The sequence below is a fragment of the Nomascus leucogenys genome, chromosome 9 (genome assembly GCF_006542625.1).
Source record: "Nomascus leucogenys isolate Asia chromosome 9, Asia_NLE_v1, whole genome shotgun sequence".
Classification (NCBI taxonomy): domain Eukaryota; kingdom Metazoa; phylum Chordata; class Mammalia; order Primates; family Hylobatidae; genus Nomascus; species Nomascus leucogenys.
In genome coordinates this window covers 22443468-22466956 of record NC_044389.1, presented here as the reverse complement: position 1 = coordinate 22466956, position 23489 = coordinate 22443468, and the positions used below count along the sequence as shown (strand labels likewise).

Sequence of the window (23489 nt, the reverse complement as noted above, 5' to 3'; positions counted from 1 at the left end):
ATTGGAAGTCATTGTGTTTATCATGCTTTTTGAAAAGTCTTCTTGATTCTATTACCATGTTGGTCTTTCTTTTTAAAAATTACTTTATAAGCTGAGAAATTCATTTTATGTTACCTCTTCTTGATTACGTACACCAGAGGTCAGCAAGCTTTTTCTGGTAAGTGTCACATATTAAATATTTTTAGCTTTGAAAGTAATAGGGTCTCTTGAAACTATTGAACTTTTGTGGTGTGGGGAAAGCAGCCATAGACAATACATGAATGGATGGGCATAGTTTCTTCACTTTTTAAAAATGTTTTCGTTTTTCTGGATTCCAGCTGCTCAAACTCTACTTGAATTTGTTTGACAGCTCCCTTAACATTCTTTCTTTTTTTGGATTCTTTTCTGTCTGTTTATATTCTTTTTTGAATTATTTTTGGATAGTTTCTGTTGTATTGAACTTTAATTTTTTTTTTTTTTTGAAGACGGATTTTCGCTTTTTCGCCCAGGCTAGAGTGCAGTGGTGCGATCTTGGCTCACTGCAACCTCTGTCTTCTGGTTTCAAGCGATTCTCCTGCCTCAGCTTTCTGAGTAGCTGGGATTACAGGCGCCTGCCACCACGCCCGGCGAATTTTTCTATTTTTGGTAGAGGTGATGTTTTCACCATGTTGGCCAGGCTGGTCTCAAACTCCTGAACTCATGATCCACGTGCCTTGGCCTCCCAAAGTGCTGGGTTTACAGGCGTGAGCCACCGTGCCTGGCTGAACTTTAATATTTTTTTCTTTGACAGTTCACTTACATTCTTCTCTTTTTTTGAATTCACTTTCTATCTGTTAAATTCTTTGTTGAGTCCTTTTTGGATAGTTTCTGTTGTGTTTTCAACTTTACTTAATTTTTTTTTATGTAATTCCATGCATGTTTAGTCTCCAACATTGTAGTTTTCGTCTGAAGTTTGTTTTGCTTTTTTTTTTTTTTTTTTTTTGAGACAGAGTTTCGCTCTTGTGACCCAGGCTGGAGTGCAATGGCGTGATCTCGGCTCACTGCAACCTCTGCCTCCTGGGTTCAAGTGATTCTCCTGCCTTAGCCTCCCAAGTAGCTGGGATTACAGGTGCATGTCACCACTCCCGGCTAATTTTTGCATGTTTTGCTCATTTTTAAAAAGCATACCTACTTCATCTTTTCATTTAGCTTGTTGAAATGTAGAACATAGTTCTTGTAATTATTTTCATGCCTTGAGGTTGATATTTCTCCTCGTTCTGCTTTATTACATGTCTGCTTTATTACATTTTCCTGCTTCATTACATTTTCCTGCTTCATTACATTTTCCTGCTTTATTACATGTCATGTGATCTTTGATTGCACACCAAACATTGTATATACTTTTTACCTTGTTGAGTGCTAGATATTGTTACATTTCCACACATCATCTTTAGCTTTTTTTTGGGGGACACAGTTAAATCCCTTGGAAACAGTTTGTTACTTTTGGGTCTTGATTTTAATTTGTCTGAACATTGGTCAGCTAGGGTAATTATTCCCCACCCACTGAGGCAAGACCATTCTGAGTACCTAATACCTCATGAACATGAGGTTTCATTCTGGCTAGTGGAACAGGCACTATTCTTCACTTCGTGTGACCACTAGGCATTATTCTGTCTAATCCACTTGGGTGGTTCTTTATTCAGCCTTAGATAGTTTCTTCATATTTGTGCTAGTCAGAATTCTGCTGGGGTACATGAGGGGGATCTTGTGTGCAGTTCTCAGGTGTTCTGACGTATGAATTCTAATCACCTTGGTCTTGCTGTAATCTCAGCTCCATTTCTTCTTATCAGAGAATCTGCTCAGTTCTACATGGGTTCTCCTCCCAAGGCCATGTCTTGGAAACTTACCAGGCAATAAGCTGAGGCAGTCATAGGGCTTACCTTGTTTGTTTCTCATTTGTTAGGGAATTACTGTCCTTCATTGCTTGATAATCTGGCATCTAGTAAACCATTGTTTTATGTATTTCGACTGGTTATTTAAAGGCTGGAGGGTTAGTCTAGTCTCTGGTACTTCATCTTGGCTGTAAGTAAAAATTCTATGTTTCAAAGTCCATTGGAGGCTTGATTATAGTTTGGAGAAGTACAGTAGTCCCCCATCCACCCTCTGGGGATATGTTCCAAGACCTCCAGTGGATGCCTGAAACCTCGGATAGTCCTGAACTCTAGCCAAGGAGTGCCAAGGTCACCTTGTCATTTAAGGGAAGCACTTTGGCAGTGGCATATGCGAATTGCTAGCATCACTACTCCTGTGTTTTGGGGCCATTATTAGGTAAAATAAGGGCTACTTGAACATAAGTACTTTGATGCTGCCATAGTCGATCTGATAACCAAGATGGCTATTAAGTGATTAATGGGCAGTGTATACAGTATGGATACATTGGACAAAGGGATCATTCGTGTCCGGATATCCCAGGCAGGTGTCCCAGGCAGGACAGTACAAGATTTCAACAGGCTATTCAGCATGGCACATAATTTAAAACTTACAAATTATTTATTTCTGGAATTTTCCATTTAATATTTTGGACTGTGGTTGATAGCGGGTAACTGAAACTGTGGAAAGCCAAACAGAGGAGTACTGTATATGAATTTGGCTTAAGGTATGCTGATGTGCTTTAGATTTTAAGGGAAATTTGCACAGTATTACACAAAATGCATCAAATGCCAGATGCATATGAGCACTATTATAAAGTACCTTCATACCTAATCTAAAATTAGATACCGTGTAATACTACTGTATTTAAACCTGCAGGAATTTTTGTCCTTTTTCTAGATTTTGTGTAAACATATTTTGAGATTTTCATCTTGCGACTAAAGTAATATTTTTGTCTACTGTTATTAAGGTACCCAAACACTTTTTAATTCTTTTTCTCATTTTACATGATAAAAGACACTTTGCTTAAGATTACCATTTTATGACATGTATACTTTCAGTGTTAAGTCTTTTTTTATATTTCTGCATAGTCTCTTTCTACTATTTTGCCTATTTGAAAATCAAGGAAAGGGAAGAAAAAGAAAACTGTATAAAATATGGTTTTATCTTCGAGAGATTAAAGGAATATGTTTTTGTGGCATATAAAAGCCTGTCACTTAAATTATGTTCTGCACTATGGCATACAAGTTTGAAACCTTGAAATAAATTTCGAGGAAAACCTAGGCTTTAAACTTTCTGTAGGATGAATTTTTTACCGCCTTCCAAAGTGGCCTCTGTGTGTGTGTGTAATTTCCATAAATACAGAAAATATAAAGAAAAGCACCTATATCAATGAGTCCTGCTTTTTTGCGGGGAAGAGATGAAAAACCATGAAGAATTTTGTTGCATTGATACTTCTAAGAAATTACTAATTTGCTCTTAGAGTAATATCTCAACATGAATTCTTTATAAAAATTTTATATAATGGCAGAATAGCAAGTCAGTCTTACAGATAAGAAAACCTTAATTATTGCCATTTAAGTGTTTTTACCAGAAATTTATAAATGTAACAAAATATATTTATGATACACTCCAGGAATGCTTGCTGTGAAAGTTTAAAAAAGAAATTGCTTTTAGGTCTTTGTCTGAAGCTATGTCAGTGGAAAAAATTGCTGCAATCAAAGCCAAAATTATGGCTAAGAAAAGATCTACTATCAAGACTGATCTAGATGATGACATAACTGCCCTTAAACAGAGAAGTTTTGTGGATGCTGAGGTAGATGTGACCCGAGATATTGTCAGCAGAGAGAGAGTATGGAGGACACGAACAACTATCTTACAAAGCACAGGAAAGGTAATTAAAATATTTTACTCATTCGTTGGAGTGAGAGAGAGAGAGAGAGTGTGTGTTTAGTCTGTGGTTATAGAATTGGTTAAAATTTGCTTTTAGGTGGAAGTTTCAAGTTTTATTTCTTGAATAAGAAATAAAAGTTTTATTTCTTGCGTAGATTCCAGATGGCCATTTTTACCATTGCATTCTTGAATATGGTTGTTATACATCAGAGATGCTGATGAAAAAGTAGGAATCAAAATGCAAGCTCCTTCACAAATCATTTGCAAATCAAAGAATGGCCGAGTTTTCCTGTTGAGTCATTTTTGCTTAAACCTAATAAACGGAATAATATTGATGGCAAGTTCTCTGGTTATTAATGCCATCATTATTTTTTTTCTCACATGGTAGATAACTTACGGAAATCTGTAGCAAACATTTATTGAGTATATTCTGTTGTGTGGGTATAGCAGTTTTTTCATTAGCTCCCTATTAATGGAAATTGTTTTATTTTGTTTTTGCTCCAAAGATTGTGCAGTTTTTCTCCGTTTCTCTGGCTTGCCTTTCTTCTCTCTGCCTCCCTCCTCCTTCCTCTCTTTCTCCTCCCATTTCCCTCTCTTCCTCCTTCCCTCACTTCCTTTCCACTATTATGAATAATGCATTAGAAAACATTGTTGTGCATGTACCTTTGTGTGTTTATGTGTGTATAGCCAAAGGATTAATTCTTGGAAACAAATTGCTGGTTAAAGGAGATATGCACTTTATATTTTGAAAGATAAAAATCTGAAATACTGAATGTCCAATATTTTCATGGATCTCCAAAAAGAGGATGCATTTATCCTGATTTATGTACTTTAATTTGTCTTTTCCTCTTCAGTGCCTCAGTTTTCTCTTAAATGTTTTCTCTACTGATGCACAGTTAATAATGATGATCTAGTAAGAATGTTGAAGTGTGCAAAGTTACTTGTGAAACTGAAATTTAACATTGTTTTAGGCAAATTGGTTTTGATTGTAGAATTTTAGGATTTTAGTCTTAAATTTACATTGCTATTTTAGTAGGAATAAAGCTATGAAAAGAGTATATGAGGAAAAGGATCATTTCTTTTTCTTTTGTACTTTGACTTGTTTTACAAAGTACCTAAGGTTGAGATTAAGAACCATTCTCCAGAGCTTAGAATTATAGAGAAATCTGAGGATGTGAGTAAACTTCCATTTTTGCTATTTACAATAAAATGATTTGTTGATACTGATTTTCAATGTCTAGCATGGCTAATACTTGAGAAATATTGTGACTTATGTTGATCCACCAGTGTTCATTAAAATAAAAAAATCTTAAACTCATAGTAGAAGAATAAAAACAGGTGATATACCCTATCTAACTTTTAGACCAAACATTACTTTTTCAAGTAACTGAGATGAACAGTTTTCTTTGAGCTCTAGGTGGCAGGATTGTACCATCATTTCTAAACTTACTGATTTAATATTGTTGGTACCACTATATCTTTTAAAAAAAAAGTTAAAAGAATTGTTTTGTAGCTAGGCTTGCCTAAATGAGTATTATTAGTATTAAAAAAATGAAAAATACTTTGATAGTCTTTCTGTGTATTGTTTTTATCTGGTAAACTCTAGAAATACTCTTAGGCAGATGAGAATAAAAATATACCATTAGGTACTTAAAGCCCTGTGGGTTCTAGGTAGACCTTTATTATTATGAGTTATCAGGGCTTTCTTATTTTTTGAGTTTCAGGAACAAAAGTCAGGTTCAAGATTCATGAGAGGCTGGGTGCGGTGGCTCACGCCTGTAATCCCAGCACTTTGGGAAGTCGAGACGGGTGGACCAGTTGAGGTCAGGAGTTCGATTCCAGCCTGGCCAACATGGTGAAACCCTGTCTCTACTAAAAATACAAAAATTAGCTGGGCATGGTGGCATGCGCTTGTAATCACAGCTACCCGGGAGGCAGAGCGAGGAGAATTGCTTGAACCTGGGAGGTGGAGGTTGTTGTGAGCTGAGATTGTGCCATTGCACTCTAGCCTGGGTGACAGAGTGAGACTCTGTCTCACCAAAAAAAAAAAAAAAGATTTCATGAGAAGTATAAATATGTTATTATTTTTGCAAGGACCCCAAATAAAGCAACTTGATTTTATAATGCCATTTAGAAAACACACTTTAAACTTACATAAATTAGGTGAAAGGTTTATAAACTTATATAAATTAGTGTATGTTCATCACTGAAAAACTAATAAAAGGAGATCACTAGAAGGAAGATGTTAATCACTTGTAATTCTACTGCATAGTAGATTGATGATAATATTGATTAATTCTTCTTTATTTTTAAAGTAGTGAGATTTGCTTTTCATATATTTTCAACTACCTTTTATAATAAGACTAAGATTTTATGTGAATTTTTCATTGTATTGACCTTTGCAGTGATGGTGCAAAATCAATGGTTGATAAAACTGCTGGTCATGGTGTGAATCAAGGCAATGGCACTTTACTGGTAGCCATTGTGTTCTTTACTCACTAATGTCCTTGATGATGTTTTTAAAATTTATGAATTTTGTTAAATCTTGACCCTCAAATGTGTCTTTTTAATATTTTGTGTGATGAAATTGGAATGTAGAAAGCATTTCTGCAAACATGACGGTTATTCTCATCAAGAGACTTGTGCCATTGTATGAAGTATGAACTGAATCAACATTTTTTTATTTAAGTAACTGTTATTCAGACTTGGTTATTTGGCAGACTTTTTTTTTTTAATGAAGGAAATAAATTTGTTCCTCAAGGAAAGCAGCTGATAGTATTTGTTGCCAATGATAAAATGAGAGCTTTCGTGAGAATATTAGAATTTTGGGAAGTTTCTTTATGCTGCTGTCACCATAACACTTTTCTAATTCTTTTTCCACCCGTAAGTAAAGAAGCAACTTTCTAATTCTTGAAGTGTTCTAGTTAAGTCTTTTGCAAATAATATTAACAAGTATAATTTGTTGATACTGTATAATTAACCAGGTTAATATTTGGAAAATGTGATATTTTCCAGATGACCAGTGAATGCTGTCACAAATCATGCATGGGTAGAAAGTTCATTTAAAGTGCAAGAGACTGATGGATTTTAAAGTACCTATGCAAAAAGTTTATGGATGTGGTTTCCATGTTGCATTAACCTTTAAGAACCATTTATTGCATTTTGGTATGATATCAAAGAAGATTATCCACAGTTACCTGAAAAACTGCTAGAATATTCTTCACTTTTCCTACTGTTTGTGTGAGGATAGATTTTCTCTATATTCTTTGACCAAATAAGATAGCACATTTATGACCAAATAAGAAAGCACAATAAATGTTGAATGTAGAAGCTGATGTGAGAATACAGCTGTCTTCTATTAAGCCAGAGATTAAGGAAATTTGCAAAAATTTAAAACCTGCCACTATTTCTTGTCATTACTTTTATGCATTTTGAAAAATGATTTTTCATGAAATATGCTATTATGTTTACATGAAATCGTTTTCTTATTTTTAAAAGAATTATATTTAAATTTTTTTCAGTTTTAATCTTTAATTCAATAGATACTGTAGTTCACACAAACTTAAAGCTCTTTGGGGTGCTCAGTAATTTGTAAGAGTGCAAAGGGGTCCTGAGACTTATATTTGCTGCTCCAGAGAATTATAGGAACTAGTTAGCACTGCAACTGGTGTAGTGATAATAGTTATGTTTCAAGCAGCCTCTCATTTTATATACATATTTATTTGTATAGTATTTATTTAACATCTACAAACTAGGCAAGTGCTAAACACTGACCGGCGGTGCATTGGTCCTAGCTTTCACAGAAGTTACACTCTTAGCAGAAGTCAATATTAAATAAGCGTTAATTATTACGTACATTGCAGGGCAGACACCCAGCAAGGGCAGTTAACTTAGTTGAGAGTAAAGAGGAGTGATACCTAAAGAATAAAAACTAGTGAGGGAGGTGAAAGGGGTAAGGTGGGAAGAGTGGTCCAAGCCAAGGAAAGAGAATGCTTTGTTTAAAGAAGAGAAATTATGTTGTATTTGAGGTTCATGAGGGCAGCGACCATGTCTTTTTTGATCATCATTGTACCCAAGTGCCAAGCAAGGTGTTTGGCTTAGAGTAGATTCTTACTACATATTCCTTGAAATGTTAAGTGATTGATAGGCAGCATAGGAAGAGCCCCAAAGGAACTGTCAGACATTAGGGGTAAAACCAAGAGAGAATAGCATCTCAGAGGCCAAGTGTCTTTGTCTGTTTTCTGCTGCTGTGGATATCACAGACTGGGTAATTTATGAAGACAAATTTATTTCTCACATTTCTGTAGGCTGAGAAATCCAAGAGCATAGCAGTGGCATCTGATGAGGGTCATTTCATGGCAGAAGGCAGAAGCAAGCAAGCAAGCAAATGAGACACAGAGAGAAATGGGGCCAAACTTACTCTTTCGGGAATCCGAGTCTACTTTTGCAATAACAACATTAATCCATTCGTAAGGGTGGAGCCCTATGACCTACCTAATCATCTCCTAAAGGCTCCACCTCCTAATACTATTAGAATGGAATAAAATTTCATCATGGGTTTTAGAGGAGACATTCAATCCATAGCATGAAGGAAGAATATTTCGTGAAGGGAAGAGTCGTCAGATTAGTTAGCTGTGTTGACTTTTGATCAGCATGTAATTGCATCGTAAGTTGAAGAGTGTTTGTACTTGTACTTTCCAACTTACACATCTTTGAAAAGTGTACATTGACTTCTAATATCTCAAAACTCATGTTACATGTAGCAATCTGAAATTAGCACTGGAGTTTAACAGGAGGATATAGTAGTTGATTTTTTTTTTTCTGAACTAGAAGCCTCTTTAGACAAATATATTTTTATTTAGATTTTTTTTTTTTGAGAGACGGATTCTTGCTCTGTTGCCCAGGGTGGAGTGCAGTGGCACTATCACGGCTCACTGCAAGCTCCACCTGCTGGATTCATGCCATTCTCCTGCCTCAGCCTCCTGAGTAGCTGAGACTATAGGTGCCCACCACCACGCCTGGCTAATTTTTTGTAGTTTTGGTAGAGACAGGATTTCACCGTGTTAGCCAGAATGGCCTCGATCTCCTGACCTTATGATCCACCTGCCTCTGCCTCCCAAAGTGCTGGGATTACAGGCATGAGCCACCATGCCCGGCCTTATTTAGATTTTTAACTTGCTTTCTGGTTATATATTTGAACAGATGCAGAATATGAATACATTTGTAGCAGTTTTTTTTTTTTTTTTTTTTCTTTTTGAGATGGAGTCTTGCTCTGTCACCTAGGCTGGAGTGCAGTGGCGTGATCTTGGCTCACTGCGAACTCCGCCTCCCGGGTTCACGCCATTCTCCTGCCTCAGCCTTCCAAGTAGCTGGGACTACAGGCACCCGCCACCGCGCCCGAGCAGTTTTTTGTATTTTTAGTAGAGACGGGGTTTCACCATGTTAGCCAGGGTGGTCTCCATCTCCTGACCTCGTGATCTGCCTGCCTCGGCCTCCCGAATTTAGCAGTTTAAGTAAAATGAAAATGATGAAATGAATACCATGGGATTTACAATAATCAGTCTCTGGATCAATATCTCAGTAGTGGTTGGTTTTTACATATGTGTATAATGATGATACCTTACGACATATATAGTAGGGAAGAATTGATAGTAAGATAACTTAGTCTTAAATTATTTATCAACTAAATTTACTATTGTATATTTAAAGTGGGCTTAATTAAAATCCATTTATATTTTAGAATTTTTCCAAGAACATTTTTGCAATTCTTCAATCTGTAAAAGCCAGAGAAGAAGGGCGTGCACCTGAACAGCGACCTGCCCCAAATGCAGCACCTGTGGTAAGAATGCTTTACTGCTTTACAGGAATTTTAATGAAGTTGTCACTTATATTGCAGTGTAGTAACGTTGAAGACATCTTCACATTTTAAAATCAGTGGATTCTAAACGTTTTGCTGCCTCAGAATATCTGAAAGATGTGAAAGCCTTCCCCAACATTAAAAGTTACTTACTTCAGCAGTAATTCTTAACTGGAGCAGTAATTCTTAATATACCTGGGTCAGAGTCTGAAACAGATTAATTAGGGAAAGCCTTCTATTTATTTTAGATAAACTGTGGCTGGCCTACTCATTGTTGCTTGGGACAATCGCTAACCATTGCTAATAACATAAATCCCTGTTACCTCTCAGTTTGGGGTTCTTTTTGACATTGTATCTATTACATCTTGGTGAATGTATTTCTCTTGATCACCAGCCATGCTGTCCTTTAATTGTGACTCCATTTCAGCTGCTCTGAGAGTTGACTGCCTTCTCTTTGAAGTGCCACTAAGACCCTCCCAAAGTAAATTTCATGTATGACAATATAGCCTGTATTTAAATTCAAACATACTCTAATTTTGTTGAAAATCCTTCCAGCTATTTTCATATAATTCAACAAAGGAATAAAACATACAAATGAAATTATTTCTATTTTCTGCAATAGAAAATAGAAGATTCTATAAATAGAAAATTTATAAAATTTTTTTTTTTTTTTTTTTTTTTTGAGACAGTCTCACTCTGTTGCCCAGGCTGGAGTCAGTGGCACGATCTTGGCTCACTGCAACCTCCGCCTCCTGGGTTCAAGCGATTCTTCTGCCTCAGCCTCCCGAGTAGCTGGAATTACAGGCGCATGCCACCACGCCCGGCTAATTTTTGTATTTTTAGTAGAGATGGGGTTTCGTCCTGTTGGCCAGGCCGGTCTTGAACTTCTGACCTCAGGTGATCTGCCCACCTGGGCCTCCCAGAAAATCTTCTATATTTTTAAAACTGTGTCAAGTTTTAAAAGGCACATTGAAATGTATTAGAGTACTAATACAGCCTTTGCAACTACTTTGTAGTAGTTTTATTTGCTCATGAAATTGTTGGAATTTAACTTTTAAAGATGGTAGACTTTTGTTGATAATTAGATAAATACTTTTAGTTGACTCTCCATCAGGTACTTAAGTGCCTTCTATTAGGCAGTCTGCTGATGATCTTGAGATTCAATAATGAGAAAGATTATAGTCCCTACTTTCTTTGAGCTTATAGTCTAGTACAGCAGTCCCCAACCCTTTTGGCACCAGGGACCAGTTTCATGGAAGACAGTTTTTTTCATGGACCAGGGGGAGGTTTTTGGAATGAAACTGTTCCACCTCAGATCATCAGGGTTTAGTTAGATTCTCATACGACAATGTAACCTAGATCTCTCAGGAGTTCCCTACTTATTAGATGTTTTTTTTTTTAAAAAAAAAAAAAGGTAGTGGAGTAAGAGCTATGATGGCAAAGCACAAGGTACTTAGAATTATGAATTGGTTGACATTTTGAATAGCTGTTGATAGGAAACATGTCAAACCTTAAAACAGTTCTATCATTTGTGACTGAATGTTCTTTCTGTATATTTATATAATCGTTAGAATACTTGAAGGTTTTAATGTTTGGCATTTGACTATATAAGTATATGCCTAGTGTGAAGTAAGCATATACTTATTCTTGATAGGTATTGATAAGTATATTTTATTTGGCATAATATTTGATACAGAATCCTATTGTAATAAAATGAAAAGTATTTCAGTCTTCATGAATTTTTCAAGTAGCTTTAGGAATATTGTTAAATATGTGTTTTTAGTTTGTTAAACATTGTGAGTTTTGATAAAGTATTTGTGATTAAATAATGCATCATTAGACTGACAGCCTTTTCTAATTATTTTAAAAAAATGCCTCTTCAGTCTTACTCTGTTTATAATGGATTAATCATCATGGCTTTCATGTTTATTTAAGGATTAATAATTTGGTGGATAATTCAGCTAAAAATCTGTAAAACTAAACTCAATATACTTTGAATTTAAGGGTTTTTTTGTTTTGTTAAAACAAGCATAATTGGAGGGAAGGGTGTTATGTCGTAAAGGTACTTTAGCCAGGTATGGTGGTGGCTCATGCGTGTAATCCTAACACTTTGGGAGACTGAGGTTGATCACCTGAGGCTGGGATTCAAAACCAGCTTGAGCAGCATGGTGAAACTTTGTCTCTATAAAAAAATTTAAAAAAAAAAATTAGCTGGGTGTGGTGGTGCATGCCTGTGGTCCCAGCTACTTGGAAGGCTGAGGTGGGAGGATCACTTGGGCCCAGGAGGTCTTGGCTGCAGTGAGCCATGGTCACGCTACTGCACTCTAGCATATTAAATAAGTGACATTTAAAAATATTAACAAGTAACTCATAATTAATTTTTTTTTTTATAGGATCCCACTTTGCGCACCAAACAGCCTATCCCAGCTGCCTATAACAGATACGATCAGGAAAGATTCAAAGGAAAAGAAGGTAAGTTGCTTAATTCTTATCTTCCCCTTAGTGTGGTTGTGTTGAACTTGAGAGGCAGTATGGCCTGATGTTTAAGGGTAAGGGTTGGCAAAGTAATGTCTACAGACCAGATCTTACCCACTGCAGTTTTTCTTAAATAACATTTTGTTGGGACACAGCCACACTCATTCATTTATGTATTTTATATATGGCTGCTTTGGCTTTGTGACATCAGTATTGAGTTGTTTCAGTAGAGACTGTGTAGCCTACAAAGCCTAAAAATATTATCTGGCCCTTTACAGAAAAAAAGTTGGCCAACCCCTGGTTAATAGCATGGATTCTGGATCCAGATAGCTTATGTCGTAGTAACTTTTTGTGTGAATTTTAATGTTACTTTAACTGCATTCTGCCTTAGTTTTCTCCTGCGTGTAATTAAAATGTTGTTATGGTGCCTGTCTCTTATCGTTATTGTGAGTATTGGACTGGTTAATAAATATTAAGTTCCCAGAATAGTATCTGATATGTAAGTAAATTATCTATAAATGTTTGCTGTTATTCATACTGCTTTTGTTTTTATATAATTTAAAGTAGAGATTCTATATGTTAAGTCATGTTTCCCAAGTTATAAATGTGTATGTACATTGAGAACTTGGAAACAGATTTAGAGCAATGATGGGAGGACTTACTTTGTGATAGTCTACATGGCATTCTGGCTAATGCAATAACGAACCATTTCTGCAGCTGTGAGGTGAGACTAATGTCAGTGTAACTTCCTCTTGAGATCTTCATTCATCATGACTTGAATCATGAAAATATTAGGTAGAAGCAACTGGAAGTTAATGATATTTTTAAGCATAATCTGCAATCTTCATTTAAGTTTTTTTAAAATGATATGTTGCCTTGATGCAATGAATTTTGTGTGCTGACTTCATTCAGTTGTTAAAGGCATGCACTGGGTATGTGCCATAGAAAGACTACGTCCATTCTTTCTTTACAATATTCAATGTTTTTCTTGGGGAATGAATTATATAAAGCAGAGGTTGGTAAATTACAGCCCCCAAACTAAATATAACCCTCCATGGGCCAAATTGGGTTGCCCCTAATTGATTACATATATTGTTTGTTCTGCTTTTGCACTAAAATACAGAATTGGGCAGTTGTGACAGATTTTAAGGCTTGCAGCGTGTTAAAATATTTGCCTTTACAGAAAGGCATATTGGGATTCTGTCCTGGCACTCCAATCATTATTTACAACATTGCTTTCTATAAAATACGTAATATGGTTGATTGCTGTGGCTCACACCTGTAATTCCAGCACTTTTGGAGGTGGAGGCAGGAGGATTGCTTGAGTTCAGTACTTTGTGACCAGCCTGAGCAACGTGGCAAGACCCCATCTCTACTAAAAATACAAAAAAATACCTGGGTGTGGTGTTGCATGCCAGTGGTCCTAGCTACTCGGGAGGCTGAGGTGGGAGGATTGCTTGAACCTGGGGAGGGGGGATGGGAGAAGAGGTTGCAGTGAACTGAGATTGTGCCACTGTACTCCAGCCTAGGTGACAGAGTGAGATCCTGTCTCAAAAGAAAAAATACATATATATGTATGTATGTAAAAATAAGTATATGCCTTATGACTGAAACTTTGGAACACTACTTTTTATAACTGGGTTTTTTCATGGTATTAGCTGCTTTTAGTGGTACTATCATTGAGTATTAGTAGTAAGTAATTTGGGGTTATAAAGTTTTCAATCTAATTTTTGAACATAATTGCAGAGAGAGTCTTAACCAGCTTTTACACAATAGGCTTGCTGGTCTGTATTTAATATATTAATATTTTTTAACCTAGAGTCCTTTTTAAAGTTTTTATCTTCACAAGTATGTCATTTTACATAGTAGATTCAAGGCTTTGTATATTATTGAACCATCACATTCAATGTAGATTATTACTTTAGATTTGTTATAGGTCATAAGATACATGATCTATAAAATCTTAACAATAAGCCTCTTTTTTTCATAGAAACGGAAGGCTTCAAAATTGACACTATGGGAACCTACCATGGTATGACACTGAAATCTGTAACGGTAAGTTAATTTGGCTGTAGATGTTCTTTTGTTCCAGGGATTTTATGTGAGTAGCACATGTTGAAGAAAATCTTTATTCTCTCATACTTTTTATTTCAAACATTTTTATTTATTGATCACTTGTGCTGATTGATCTGTGTGGTATATTATTTGATTCATGGGTATCCTGTTTCATTTTTCTTTTCCTTCAAACTAAGTTGAATATATGTAGATAAAAGCTGATTTGATTAACTTGCAAGTAGGGCAATGCCACCTGATTGGTATTTAAAGCCTTTAAGTTATGAGGTCAGTTTGGGAGAGCTTTTTCGCATAATACCTTTTGTTTTTATTTTTATTTATTTATTTATTTTTTTGAGACGGAGTCTCGCTCTGTCGCCCAGGCTGGAGTGCAGTGGCACGATCTCGGCTCACCGCAACCTCCGCCTCCCGGGTTCATGCCATTCTCCTGCCTCAGCCTCTGCAGGTAGCTGGGACTACAGGTGCCCGCCACCATGCCCGGCTAATTTTTTTGTATTTTTAGTAGAGACAGGGTTTCACCGTGGTCTCCATCTCCTGACCTCGTGATCCGCCCACCTCAGCCTCCCAAAGTGCTGGGATTACAAGTGTGAGCCACCGCGCCCGGCCTTGTTTTTAACAATGTAATGTCTACGCTCTTTACAGAGATGGATTATAGTGATTATAATGCTTACAAAGTATGTAATTAACAGAACTAAATACTTGGGTATCTGTGAATATAAGCCTTTGGTTCACGTTTAGTAAACTTTCTTCTTTTAGCCTGCTAAAAATGGTTATTTCTATATATTCTGACCAAGCCATATTTAACACTTTTAATTTTTATTTAATTATTGGACTTGGTGATGTAGAACAGGAATTCTATTAACCTTATTTTGCATATTTATATTCTAGACTGTTATAGCTTTTATACTTTTATTTGTATTCTAGATTATTATACTTTTAAAATACTATGCATGTGTATTAAATAGAGTATACTTAAGACACTAATACCAAACTTTTGTCTTTGCTTGTGAATCATCAGATCTTTATGGACTCTATATAACATGGAATCATTATATATGTGCTGTGATTTCTCAGAACTAACATATATCTTTATATCTACGTGGACTTTTTCATGTTTTACTCACTATTTCCGAAAGCAAATAGCAAGCATAGAGATCTGATTTTAAGTTTGTTTTTTTCTGGACTTCAAATTGGGATTGGATATCAGATATTTTGTTAATATACTTGTTTTTAAATTGTCATCAGATTTGTTTTTGTATTAAATTATATGTAGATTAATGAATTCATTCAACAAGTACTTATTGAGCATTTGTGTCAGATCCTGTTCTTGTTGCTGGTTATACAGCTGTGAATCAGACACATGAGGCTTGTTTAGAGAGAGACGTCAGAGATACTTCTCTCAGGAGGTAACAGCTGAGCAGAGACTTGGATAGCATTCCTCTATGTCAAGGCAAGGATCAAGACTGAGGTCCAGTAGAGCAACAGCAAGGAGGCCAGTGTTGCTAGAGTTTAGAGAATTAAGGGAAAAGACATCAGGGATTAGATACTCCCATCTTATGCGATCTGCCTGGTTCTTCCTGACTTCAATATATAATTCATGGCTGAAGATTTAGTTTAAATTCTTATGTGATTTGGTTATTGACATCTTGGGAACAGAACTTGCCTACTAATCATTTCCCTAAGTGCGACAGAACTTGCCCGCTGATCATTCCCTGAGTGAATTAGTCGTAGAATGAAGTTGTTACCCTTGGGGAGCCATCAAAGTAAGTTTTTTGTTATTTTTATTATTATTGTTTTTACTTTTCTCATCCGTCCTTGTAGCTCTGAAATGCCATGAAATGGTTTTATTATCTGAGCTTCTTTGCAAATAGTAAAATCTGTGATGGGTTTTACAGCAATCCTTTGTACAGAGCAGTTTTTCTAAAATTTAAGGATAGCTTCTTAATTGATCAGTATGAGAATGATGTGATTCTCCTGCATCATCAGAGACTGTTCTAAATATACTGAAAGAGAGGTGAATTTAAGCAATATACTGAAGTATACTGGAAAGAGAGGTGAATTTAAGCAAATTTATGCTGTGTGATTTTTAAAGAATAATCATGAAAAAAGCATTGTGTAGGAATGCAACCGAAAGACTAAAAATGGTTAAATTGCTGATAGTTATATTAATACCCAGTTTGAATCTCTGTGTTGCTTGTGATCTGATTTATGCAGTTGTTAGAATTAATACATAGAGAAATTTGAACTTGAAAGCTTTGAAGTTCTCAGATAATTATTTTTTAGTTATGTCTCAGACTTAAGTTTTCAATTTAAAATTTTTTTCTTTTCTGCTTTGGAATTACTACCTATTTGTGAGCTTGTGAGTTGCACCAACTTTCTACCTTATTCTCCAGTCAAGAACGTTTCTCCTTTATAATATCCACCCAGACATACAGTGATGTTAAATATATGTTAAAAGGCTTTGCTGCCCAGATGTAACTTCCTTTCTAATTTATGTATAGTTCATTTTTGCAGCCATTGTTCTCCAAGGTTTTGATATGCCTGGTTGATGTACATAGTTAACAAAATTAGGATCAATCTATGTATCTTTTAAGTTAAACATCAGATTTCTGTTATATGCAAGACTAAATTATGCAGGCAGCTAGAATATTTTTATACAGATAGATTATTTCCTATATATGTTGTAGAGAAGGATATATGTTTTGATAATCACATTTCATAAGAATCATGGGTTAGTGAAAATTTTTATAGAAATAAAGGCCCCAGGGAGAGTGCTTTGATAATATTTTATGAAAATAAGAATTATTCAAATTTATAGCAACAGAAACCCAGGTATCTTTAAAGTTATAAGTTTGTATAGTTGGGTTTCTGGTTAACTTTTGACTTAGGCCATGAAATACGTTTCACAGTAAAGATTCCAGAGGCCCAAGCCATGAAATTGTTGATTTGATAGAGAACTTTTCCAAGTTTGGAGCTTTTCCCCCAAATTTGTTGCTTGGGTTCTATAATGTTTAAGAAATACTAGGTTAGGCCAGGCGCAGTGGCTCATGCCTGTAATCCCAGCACTTTGGGAGGCCAAGGTGGGCAGATCACTTGAGGCCAGGAGTTCAAGACCAGCTTGGTTAACATGGCGAAACCCCATCTACTAAAAATACAAAAATTAGCCAGGATGTAGTGACGCGCGCCTGTAATCTCAGCTACTCCGGAGGCTGAGGCAGGAGAATTGCTTGAACCCAGGAGGAGGAGGCTGCAGTGAGCCAGGATTATGCCACTGCACTCCAGTCTGGGTGACAGAGTGAGACTCTGTCTCAAAAACAAACAAAAAAACCCCACTAGATTAAACAGATTTTGTGGTTCAGGAATCTCATTGTTTTTAATGTATGAGTATCTAAATTGGAAGAATATGCAGTCTTTCTCAAGCTTATTTAACCCCCCGAGTTTGCCCCGACCCTAACACCTAGGGAATATTCTTGGAAAGGACTAGTGTTGCATAGAATCAGGTTAAGTAAAGCTATCTCAGAATTATGTGTTAGAAGTAGAAACCATTCAGTGGGGGAAATAATATATTTTCATTGTTTCATTTTGTGATAGAGTCATATTAGACAAAGAACGTCACTTGATAAAGTTTTTTTATTGTATAGTAAATAAGAGGATATAATGAAGACCTGTTTTTGTTAGTTTGCAAGGAACCAATTTATGGTTCCACTGGAGAAATAATTAGAAGATGGTGATCACAGTTCACTCTTATTAATAAGGATTTGGTAGTTGCCTTGAGAACAACTTCATTTTAACCTGTCTAGCCTGTTCATATTTAACTGGAAGGGTTACAGACTCTAACCTCTATTTGTTCTTAGTGAGTATCATTGACTCTTGATTTACCTTTACTGTCTTCATTTTTGAGGAAGCATCTCACACACTGCAATTATAGAGATTAAAAGCTTTCCTTCAAGATCTTTGCTTGAATTTATTCCAACAGTCATCATAGTTCTTACAGTAAGTATGTTTTGGGGAATGATTTTTTTGACAGTAAGTAAACTTAGGTAGCTTTATACAATTTGTTAGAGGTGTAATAATATCACCATCAATTCTCAGGAGGATCCAGAATCTCAGTCTGTCAACCAGGTTATATTCTTTTTTTTTTTTGGAGACAGAATCTCGCTCTTTTGCCCAGGCCGGAGAGCAGGAACACAGACGTAGCACTCTCCCCACCCCACCACTGTTTTATAAAGCTTCGTTCATTCCCATTTGGTTATTGATTAATTTGTTGTTCATCTCTGCTTGAAGTGTTATGGGAGTGCTATAGTAGCAGTAATGTTCTGGAGTTGTGGGTAGAGCTCAGCCCTGCAGATAATGGAGACTTTTTTAAAAGCTGTCTTCCTTAGGGCTCTATTTCCTTTTCTTCCTCTTTCCTTTGGCAAATATTTGTTGAGTGCATGCTGTGTGCCTTGCAGTGTGCTGAGTGCTGGGACATCAAAGATGAACAAAACCATACGTGTTCATACGGACTTTATGATCTGGTTGGAGAGGGACACATTAGTCACACTATAAAATTGTGACTATGCCAAGTGTTAGAGGTACGTTGTGCAACAAGAACCTAATATTGGATTTGTTGCAGGAGTCAGAATACTTCATTGAGGAGGTAATGCTTGAATAAGTTCGGAAGTTTGTGTAGGATTTAACTTGGTGATGATGACAGGAAAACACATTTTAGGAGCACTGAGCAAAAAGCAGGACTAAAAGCCCTGTGATGGGGAGAGTGTAGGGAGTAGAAAGATTTGAAAGAAGACTGGTTATTGTATATATTTTAAGGATGCTTGTAGGAAAGTTTCTTTTTCTTCTTCCTGCCTGTTCATAAATGTTAGTGCATTATTACATTACATTGCACTAACATTTATGAACAGTCAGGAAGAAGAAGATGGTAAGGTAGATCATATGTCTCTTTTAGCATGCTTCTGGAGTCATTCATTGTGCAATCTAAATGTGGCCACAGATACGTTTTATTAGGCATCCATTGTAATTTAAGTTTTTATCTTATTCACCACCATTTAAAAATTAGAGCTTGTCACATAAACAGTCTGGATTTCCAGCTTCCTTAAAATCTATCTGGCATGACTGGGTACTGGGTCTGTAGTCTCACATGGCAACAGCCACATCCACCTTTGCAGGAGCTACCTCCTTTAGATAAGAGGTTTTCTCTAGATTGCCACAGGCCTCATTACTCTGTTATCTTTTATTTAGCCTTCTGTACTTATTTCTGCTACATCTATAGACTGTTTTGGCCATCCAGTTTGAAATCCCTGCTCTAGAGGCAGCACCAGTTTGTTAAAGATAAGTTAATCAGTTGGAAATACAACAAATATGAGGCTTTGAAGTCAGTGCTGGCTTTGATTTTCAGTTCTGCCATTCATTGTCCTGCTTGTGAAGTTGAGGAGGTTATTTAACCTTTCTATCAGTGATTTTGTTTTTATTTTATAATATATATAATAGAACTTACATCATAGTATTGTTGAAGATTAAAGGAGACACTGTATAAAATGCTTAGTACAAAGAGGCTTAACAAATGGTAGCTACTTGTATTATTAATTTATGATTCTGTAAACTCAATTAGATGTATGTGTGAATGTAGGCAACTATATAGCTTTATTGTATGTATAATTTATTATATTTATTAATATATGTATTTAGTATTGTTAGTGATAGAATTTTCATTCAAAATTATAAAGACTAGTATTATGATAGTCTTTTTTCTCTCAAGTAATTGGGGTATTTTTTGCAACAGCTATGTATGTTTATCTTACAGCAGAGATCTTTTGCATTTGAGAGAAAGTAGCTGCAAATAAGTTATATAAAGAGGGTGATAACTAGGTTGGCCTTTTCCATCCATCTGTTAGGACTCATACATAGAAAGAAATGTAATTTCTTTAGTTTTAAGTTACCGATTTTCTGGACAGGCATGCTGGCTCACGGCTATAATCCTAGAACTTTGGGAGGCTGAGGCAGGAGGGTAGCTTGAGGCCAGGAGTTTGAGACCAGCCTGTGCAAAGCAACGAGACCCTGTCTCTAAAAATAAAAAAAAATTAATTAACTTCATTAAAAATGAAGTAACCTTCATCTGAAAAGTATATAAAGTGTTCAGGATTTTAATATGTAGTTACATAATTATAAGTAGGAATATTACTTTTATAAAATGTTTTTTCTGTACTCTGTGTTTAGACTGGCATATTATTCTATTTGAGAATATTATATTACACTTTAAACAATTTTCAAAACTTGTTGCTTGTCTTGATATTTCAGGAAACAAAGTGGTTCTATCATGTGTCCACTTAGCAGTATAAAGGTGTACCCCTTAAATGAAACACTGTTTTTTATATATGTAAAAACTGTTTACAAAATGTAAATATTAAAATAGTATGCATATAATAGTCCATTGTATCCCTTAAGTTTTGAAAGTTTATTTTATATACTTACTACCTGTTACATGAAGTAATACTTCCATATTAACATACTATGTACTGTATACAGTTTTTTGTTAGATATGCATTTTCATAGACTGTTCTAAGAAGCCATCACTAAAGTGAATAGGCAATATTTTTTTCTCTTTTAGCACAGAGAGGCTCAACAAATGGTACTCATACAAAATCCTTTATATCCCTTTTATAATAATTTTTCCCCTTGTGATTTTTTCCAACTTTTTTTGAGGGGGGCAGATAATGTTCTGGTTATAGATTTGGACCAAGTCTTAATATAAGGGAGATAAAAGAGAGAACTTTCTATTATGATTTGTTGGCCTGTTTGTTACAGCAAATTAAGCTTCAGTTTTCTCATCAGAAAGGTGGTATAACTTCCTTAGGGATTTGTTTTGAGGTTTAAATGTATCCAGTTATACCTTGTTTAGCATTGCCCTTTTCACTGCTTCTTTAAAAGTTTATTTTATTTTATTATTACTATTTTTGAGATGGAGTTTCACTGTCTCACCCAGGCTGGAGTGTGGTGGCGTGATCTCAGCTCAGTGCAACATCCATCTCCTGGGTTCAAGCGATTCTCCTGCCTCAGCCTCCCAAGTAGCTGGGATTACAGGCATGCACCACCATGCCTGGCTAATTTTTTGTATTTTTAGTAGAGACTGTATTGGCCAGGCTGGTTGTGAACTCCTGACCTCAAGTGATCTGCCTGCCTCAGCCTCCCAAAGTGCTCGGATTACAGGCGTGAGCCACCGTGCCCAGCCTCCTTTCACTGCTTTTTGATTGTAGTATGGAATTAATTGTAGTTATTACATAAATGTTTTTATATTAAACATACATAATATTTTGTAAACGTTTTATACTGAATAATACAGATATACTCTTTTTCTCTAATTGGCTAGTATTTAGACTGAACACTTAATTTAGATGGGTAAATATTAAATCATTTCATGCCTTCCTTGTTAGTAAGAGGTGTTAGAATCTGATTTAACCTTAATATTTTGTCAGCATTATTAGCATTTTGGTGCTAATGTACTTCAAGAAAAATGAATTACAGCAACAACATATTCATGTCAGGGAATTTTAATACATATAAAGCGAATATTATTTTTATGTGGTTTAGTTTATATATCTTAACTGAGATTTATTGAAAATCCATTGCACACTGGTTGATAAATTTTGTGTAAGCCTGTACAATTCAACTCAATTTAGGTTTGCGTTTTGTTAAAGAATAACTATTAGTTTACCCAAAACATATTAGAGGTTTTAGTTAATATCTGTAACATAACTTTTAAAATTATTCTACCGATGACTATGGAGTTAATGCCACAATCACAAAACACTTGAGATTTATTTTAGAAAGAAAGAAAAGTTATTGTTGCCACGTATATCAGAGTAATCTTGAAATCACTGTATAATTTTTAGTAATAAATTTAACATCACTTTGTTTTAAAATGCTGTAATATTGATTGTTGTAAGAATAGGAAACATAGAAACCAGTTTGGAAATATATTTTGTTAAATAACAAAAATTTATACTATGAAACATCGTTTTGGTTACATATATTCTCTTATAGTTTAGTATATAATGCTGTAGTGTTATATATGACTTTCAGAATTGCACAAAGATTTTAGTTTTCTTTCAACTTAATAGAGCTTTTTATTCCAATTTCTATTTACCTGCATCAGTGTCACTTTAATTCAATTTTAACAAAATTATTGTCAGTGTTAAACATAGTTTATAACTTTTAATTTCCTACTCCTCCTTGTATTTTTAGATTAACCACTGCTGTTCTTTAACATACAAATGCTTTTATTTTCTGTATTTCTCTTTATTATTTTGAACAAAGATTAATCTTTAATGTCCCTTTTAACTTTATGACAGATGTTTTAAATCAATTGGTTCGTATGAAAAAAACCTAGTGTATTTAATAACATGCTATATTTGGGTGTTTGGGTATGTCCTTGATGGGAACTTTTCCATTGGCTATTGCTGGCTGAACATTAGTTTGTTGGATCAATTTCTGGGTCTTTGTAAATTGATTTAGATTTTCGAGTGACTTTTTAATCTTTTATATAATTCCTGCATTCAGATTTTTAAAATTGTCTTAGTATTTCTGTCTTAGTATTCATTGAAGTGTTTAGTTCATCCCCTTTCCCCTCCCCCATCCTACCAAACCTCATTTGATCTTTAATTCTAAGTTTTGGTTTCTTTTCCAGGTCTTTTTCTTGATGGATGTTTTTTTTAGTGTTGTTCTTCTTGTCTTTCCTGCTTCTCATGTTCCTCTGTGAGTGACTGTTCCCATGTTTTTTTTAAATACCTGTTTTTAAACTCTTACTTGCTTCTGGACTGGACAAATCTTGTTGTTTAGAAACTAGGTTCTAGGCCGGGCGCGGTGGCTCACGCCTGTAATCCCAGCACTTTGGGAGGCCGAGGTGGGCGGATCATGAGGTCAGGAGATTGAGACCATCCTGGCTAACACGGTGAAACCCCGTCTCTACTAAAAATACAAAAAAAAAAATTATCCAGGTGAGGTGGCGGGCGCCTGTAGTCCCAGCTACTCGGGAGGCTGAGGCAGGAGAATGGCGTGAACCCCAGGGGGCGGAGCCTGCAGTGAGCTGAGATCGTGCCACTGCTCTCCAGCCTGGGTGACAGCGAGACTCCGTCTCAAAAAAAAAAAAAAGAAACTAGGTTCTTATTTGAAATTTCAGAATGGTGCTTTGCACTGAATCCATTGAAGACATATTCACTTGAAATGCTTAGAAATGAAAAATTTTAAGATCTTACTTTTGTTTTAATTAGAGACAAATGTCATACCATAGAACTCAGATAACTCTCTCTGT

The 23489-nt window shown here is 35.5% G+C and overlaps 1 protein-coding gene across 3 annotated transcripts in view; it reads left to right on the top strand.

Moving 5' to 3' along the window:
- CDC73 (cell division cycle 73) overlaps window positions 1-23489 on the top strand; it is a 132108-nt gene that overhangs the window by 17278 nt on the left and 91341 nt on the right. For all 3 annotated transcript variants that reach the window (XM_003264496.3, XM_030818709.1, XM_030818710.1), the window contains exons 7-10: window positions 3565-3781; window positions 9521-9619; window positions 12031-12109; window positions 14103-14167. In XM_003264496.3, coding sequence (XP_003264544.1) covers window positions 3565-3781; window positions 9521-9619; window positions 12031-12109; window positions 14103-14167 — 460 coding nt within the window. The remainder of the gene's footprint in view (window positions 1-3564; window positions 3782-9520; window positions 9620-12030; window positions 12110-14102; window positions 14168-23489) is intronic.